The following is a 6186-nucleotide window of genomic DNA, read 5'->3' as shown; positions in this document are numbered from 1 at the left end:
CTGAGGCCCCCCAAGGGATGCCCACCCAGCCAGGCAAGGTGGGCAATTTGATGCTAAACTGGAGCTGCTGGGCAGGTGAACAGGGAACACCCAAACTGTGCCAAGCAGGATTCAAAATCTGTCCAGGCAGGGGAGGTTTGTCCCTGCTGAGCTCTGCTGAGCTGGAATGCTGCAGGTCTCTGCACTCCCAGGCTGGAGGCTGCTGCAGGTACACCTGGCTGCAGGGCTGTGCTCACTGAAGGCTGGAATTCCAAGCTCCTTTAGCCCCCACTGTCCCCCAGGAGAGGGCTGGGATTGTTCTGGAATAGGGTCTGAGTTTTGAAGCCTTGCATTTATAGGAAAAAACAGACAGCTGGTCTTGCAAACGGGGGGGTTTGGAGATTGGGTGTTTCTTTTTGGAGCCAGCTGGGAGAGGCTTCTCTTCGCTTGGGCTGGTTTTTGGGACCCCCTCCCAATCCCAGCCCCAGCACAGGGATGGTTTTGTCTCAAACTTGGGAAGCTTTTCGAGGATTTGGTGCTCCATCTTCCCAAGGAGCCCATCCTTGGGGAATACCTCGGGATGCCCAGGGAATTCCCCAAGCCTGAGGACGTTTGGCAGAGGTTGGGAGCTGTGTCTCAGCACCTTTGGGTGATTTTAGGACCCTTTTTTGCTCACTCAGAGGCTGTGAGGAGCTGCTAGGCTCTCTTGGCTCTCACCATGAGACCCTGCCCCTGCTGCAGGTCTGTGCTGTCCCCACAGACTGGCCAGGAACGACCAGGGGGGGAAGAGATTCTGCCCTGTCTCACCTTCATTTCTTGCATCAGAACCAAACCAAACCTGAACAAAACCAAACAAACCAACCCGGGGAATACAAGCACAAAAGAGCTCCCATAAATCAGGCTTAGGGGGTTGCAGTGACAGGAGGGAGCAGCTGCTCGGAAGAGGAGCTTTTAAAAGCAACACCAACTTGGCAGGGATGTCTCCTGGTGCTCATCAGCTCCTCTCATCACTCGGGTGAGAACTTTCCTGTCCCAGAGGGGCAGTTAATGCTCCCTCTGCTCGTGCTGCCAGGGATGCCCAGCGGGCTGCACAGCCCGAGGGGTGGGAGCCACGGAGGGCTGACCCTCTGCTTTTCCTGCCCTTCTAACTCTGCAGCCACAGCTGGGCCACTCAGACATCATTCTGCAGCCAGCCAGGCAGGTTTTCTCTTTTAACCCCCTTTAACACAGAGGTTTGGTCAAAAACCTGATCGTTTTTGCTGCCTCTGTGGGTTCGTTCAAATAATATTCAAGATTTTGCAGGAAACCTCTTCACCTCCTTTGCCCAGGGTTTGGGATTTAAACGTGCTTTGGGCTGGCAGCGTTTCCTTTCCTGATGAGCCCTGGAGGAGGAGGAATATCGCTCCTGACAAAGCATTTGCATGTTGTGCAGAGCTGCAGAATTAGCAGTGGCTGCACTCGCACAGCGAGCAAACGAGAGAGGAAAAGTCTTGTGCTCTGCGGCTGGGGGGGGGGGGGGAAGAGGAGAGGTTTCCTAAGAAAATCGGTTACGGGGGGCACAATAAGACCCCGCCTTTGTGTTGTCCCCATCCATCACCCCCTCCCAGTAGCCTGGTGGCAGCTGCTTTCCCTGGGAGGTGCGAGGCGGGAGCGCTGAGCTGCGCTCCGGGAGGACCTGCCTGCGATTCTTTTCCCCCTTAAACGACCCTTTCGCTGACTTCAGCCCCCTCCCCGCCAGTTTTGGGCATTGGCGAGCTCTTGCCGAGCCCCCCAGAGCCTCGACCGGAGGAATTCTCCCGAGGGGCGCCCTTTGTGCGGCGGTTTCTCCTCTTACTTTTCCCTTCCTTCAAAAGGGATGGAGAAGTCCCTGCGGGGAAGGCGAGCGGAGGGTGATGGGCAGGGGGCAGAAGGGCCCTTTCTGGGAGAAGAGAACTTAAAAGCGCCTTACCTGCAGGAGGAGGAGGAGGGCAGGACGTGGACCGGGCACCATCCTTAGCTGCCCCTGTGCCCAGCTCCGCGGGGCATGGCTGGCACCGGCCCCGCTCCCGCCGGGCTCCTTCTGCCGTCGGGGGGAAAATCCTCCGGGCTTCGGGCGCAGGAGCGCGGAGGGTCCCTGAGGAAGCTGAGGGTCCCTTTTGAGTGCCCTCCGCTCAGCGCCCCAGCTCCTGCCTTTTATAACCTCCCCGGAGCCGCTGCTCCCGCTGCCCACCTTGCAGCTCGCCCGGCGATGGGCTGCATCCCTCCTCGCCAGCCTCCCACTCCCCCCTCTCTCCCTCCTCCTCTTCCTCCTCCCCTTTTCCTTCCTCCACCTCCCTGGTGCCTTCCAAGTCTGTTTGAATTTTTTTCTTTTTTTTTTTTTTTCCCCTTTCTCCTTCCCTCCCTCCCTCAGCATCTTTAGCAGCAGAAACTTCCCTCCGGCCCAGGGACCCCCCCCGGCTCCCCCTGGAACGGGATCTCCCCTCTCTGCCTCCGCACTCCCCTTGTGCAGCCGCTGCGGGGTCTCTGCTGCCTGTTTGGGGCCGCAATTTGCGGAGGGGGGGGGTTGTTATATATTTAAGGATTCGGCTCCAGGGCTCTGGCAGAGGGATTGAGGGAAGGGGAGGCTTCCCCTTTGCAGCCCCTTTGCAGCCCCTTTGCAGCCCCTTTGCAGCTTGGCTGGTGAACACGGAGGGAGGGAAGAGCTCCTTTCCCATCGGGAATGGGTGGAAGGGGCTCCAGACCTTCCTGGTCTGAGGGAGATGCTCCTGAGACAAGGAGGGAGGTGTGGGGCAGTGGGATGGAGGTCCTTCACACAGCGGGGCTGGAGGGGGTCGTTTGATCATAAAGGGGGGAACTGAGCCGCAGGGAAGTGGAGGGGACTGCCGGGAGCGGGGTTTGTCTCCGGGGGTGGTGATGGGAGGGGCAGGGGCGATGGGACGGGAGCAGGGGGGCTTGAACTGATAGAGCAGAGGAGCGGTGTTTTGGGGGACACGTGTCTTGGGGAGAGTGGGAACCAGCAGTGGGCGATGTGGGAGAGCCTGGATGATGCTCCTGAGGTCTTGGATGATGAGATTTCCCCTCCTTCCCCAGCCTAACCCCCAGACCTTAAAGGGTTTCCTGTCACACCTCTGTGTCTCAGTTCCTGCCATGCCCTGGCATCCTCCAACCTGGGCTCCTGGGGAGGGGTCCCCCACATCCCGTGTCCCTTGGGGATGCCATGGCCAGCACTGGGTCCATCCCTGAGCTGGAGGAACCTCTGGCTGGGTTAAACCTGCTCCCCCATGGCTGGGTTAAACCTGCTCCCCTGTGCCAGGGCAGTTTCAGGGCATCCCTCCTGCACCCACTGGGGCTGGGTGGGTTTGTCCCATCCGTGGCTGCTGTGCCCACCCTGGGCAGTGTGGATCACTCTGCTCTGAGGTGAGCTGGCAGCAGAAAGCTGGACAGCACGTTGTGGTTCCTTCTTTCCTGGAGGAAATCAGGAGATCCAAGGTGTGTTGGGAAGGGGAGGATGGATCACATCGCCTTGGGGTCACCACCCTGGGGGAACCTGAGTTGTTCCTTATCCTGGGGGAAGGGGGGGGCAAAGATGTTTCTCTACCTGATGCTGGTGCATCCACAGGGAGCTGGATGAGGCTCCCAACCACAGCCTGTGCCTCTGGAATGGCTGCAGCCAGGGGGGGGTTGCAGACGGATCGATGGCAGGGCAGTGTCCCTTGATGGATTCCTGGCCACAGCCTCCATCCATCTTCTCAGAGCCACTTTGTGTCTCTGAAGCACAGGAGAGGGCAAGGGGGGAGCAAAGTCCCTCCTGATCTGCTGCACCAAGGCACAAGAACTGCACCCCAGCATGTGGGGGCATCCACTGACCCCCCCCAGGCCCCACAGGGTAAATGTTCCTCACCCAGTAATTAAAGGGAACAAACAGCACAGCCAAAAAAAATCTTCAGGCATTAGCTGGGTTTAATCAATTGTGTTGCTGCTTTGGCAAAGAAGTTTGAAAATATGTGAAGCTCTGGTAAATTTGGGAAACTCTTTGTTCCTTAGGTCTCTTAACACCCCTCCCCTGCCAAGTGATGGGATGGGACGAACTCCAGAGCCACCCCTGTGTTACCTTTCACTCCAAAAAGCCCAATGGAAAATGGAAAACCTTCCAAAAAGGGCTTGAGAAAGCTCCCACCCCCCTGCCCCCTTGAGCAGCCTGGATTCATCCAAGTAAATCACAGGGTCATGGAATGGTTTGGGTTGGAAGGCACCTTAAAGATCATCCAGTTCCAACCCTCTACCATGGGAAGGGACAACTTCCACCATCGTGGGTGTAGGACACAGCTCCACACTCCGGTTTTGGGGGCTGCTCAGGGCTTCATGCACCCCAGGGGACAGAAGGGACCTTGCTAAGGGAGACCCCATTCCCACACCAAGAGCTGAGGATCATCCTTCACCATCTCAGCCTGCCCGTGGCCACCAAGTGGGACAGGTGTGATGGCCACACTCTCCTCAGGCGCCCAAAGTGGGAGGGGATGTGGGAAAAGCAAAAGGGAACACCCACTATTTTTAGTCAAGGAGTTGGTTACAGGGGACATGAAGGTAATTCCTTCCCCATAGATCAGGGAAAAGGCTGCAGTGCTGTTTGAAGGGCCTAATTGAGGGGATTTATAGTAAAATGCAACTTGTCAGATGTGGCAAAGGAGAAATAAAACAGTCCCTGAGACAAGGAAATCAGTCCATTTGTCATGGTTAATCTCCAACTCCTCGGTGAGGAGCAGAGACAAACGTGGGAGATGGGGATTAGGGACAGGCAGAATGAAGAGAAATATCAGATTTCCAGGAAGGAGGGAGAGGAGTGATTTGCTCTGACTTATCTGCCTTTGCTATACTATTCTTATTTTATGTAGCTGCACCTGGTTTTTGTCTGAGCTGCTCTGTGGGGCTGTCTGTGGGACTTACACCACTGCCCTGCTCCCACCCTGTCCCTGCAGCCATCCCCTCCCTTTTTTTGGGAAAAACTCCACGTGTCCATCCTGCACAGTGGGGATGAGACTGGGCTGGTCCCTGCACTGGGGGAAGGGGACACGTGTGTCCCCACTTCCCACACTTCCAGCTGGGACACCTGCAGGACAAAATAACCCTGGATGTCATGGGCATGTAGGTCAGGTTGGTGAGGGGTGGAATTTAGATGGAATCACACCTGGGATCAGCAGCTGCCTGTGTTTCCCCACGTGTGTTGGGGCTGTTTCTGAGGTGGAAGGTGCTCTGTGCCTGGGGCAGGGAGGGCAGCACGTGGAGCTGCCTCAGCAAGGGCAGGCTGAGCAAAAACCCAACCCAACCCTGTGAGTGTCTCCCAGGGGACTTGCTTTTTTTAAATTAATTTTAAAATTAATTTTCAGGCTTTCTATCCTGTGTCCTTTTCCCTCCTCCTGAAACCCACTCTCAAAATCCCTCTGACAAAAGGAAGTGGTTGCTGGGGTCGTGTTTCCCTCATTCCAGGTCATCCCATCACATAATCGTGTCCCAGATTTGGGCAGCCCCGTCGTATTTGACTGCTCTGTGTCTCCTGCCTCATCCCTGCAAGTCTTACATCTGCTCTGAAAGGAAGAGCAGGAAAGCTCAAACCTCAGCCCTGCTGGATCATTGCAGGGAATGGAGCCAAAGGCTCGTTATTCCATCACCAGGCTCCTTTAGTGGTTATCACCTTGGAGCTGTGCTGGCAGAAGGTTTTCCTTGTGAGAGGCTTGGGTGGCCCCTGGACCCTTCAGGCACCTGTTCATCCCCTCAGACTCTGCTGGAGAGGCAGGAGTTGGTCGTGCAGGGAGAGAAACCAGTGTCCTCCTGGGAGAAGGAGAACTCCCACACAGCTGGGGCTGAGTTTTGCTCTGACTCACTGCTCCACGCAGCAAACAACCAATTCCTCCAGCACAGGGATAATTCCCTCCTGCCGCTCCTTCTCCCCCATCCCACGTGGTGGGCATTGATGGGAGATCCCACTTTAACAACAACATGGGAGCTGCAAACTAAAACAAGCAAACTCCAGGAAAGCCCCACAGCTCTGGGATCTAACTGAACCTGCCATTTGCTTCCCAAGTTTCTCCAAAGACTTTGCCATGTTTTTCAAATTGCTTTCGGGAGGGTGCATCAATTTTGAACAGAAAAGAGAGATGCAAAAGCTTTTGTTTTGCAGCTAATTAAACCTCAAGGCAGAATGCTAAACTAATCACAATAACAGTCATAATT

The 6186-nt window shown here is 56.0% G+C and overlaps 1 protein-coding gene across 1 annotated transcript in view; it reads right to left on the bottom strand.

The window, feature by feature from the left end:
• Positions 1–2237, bottom strand: part of LOC113957415 (corticotropin-releasing factor receptor 1) — a 30720-nt gene extending 28483 nt beyond the window's left edge. The window contains exon 1 of the mRNA XM_027664894.1: positions 1928–2237. Coding sequence (XP_027520695.1) covers positions 1928–1969 — 42 coding nt within the window. The 5' untranslated portion in view covers positions 1970–2237. The remainder of the gene's footprint in view (positions 1–1927) is intronic.
• Positions 2238–6186: the final 3949 nt, after the last annotated feature.

Source organism: Corapipo altera, unplaced genomic scaffold (assembly GCF_003945725.1).
Source record: "Corapipo altera isolate COAL_440 unplaced genomic scaffold, ASM394572v1 142, whole genome shotgun sequence".
Lineage (NCBI taxonomy): Eukaryota > Metazoa > Chordata > Aves > Passeriformes > Pipridae > Corapipo > Corapipo altera.
This window is presented reverse-complemented; position numbering and strand designations above follow the sequence as displayed.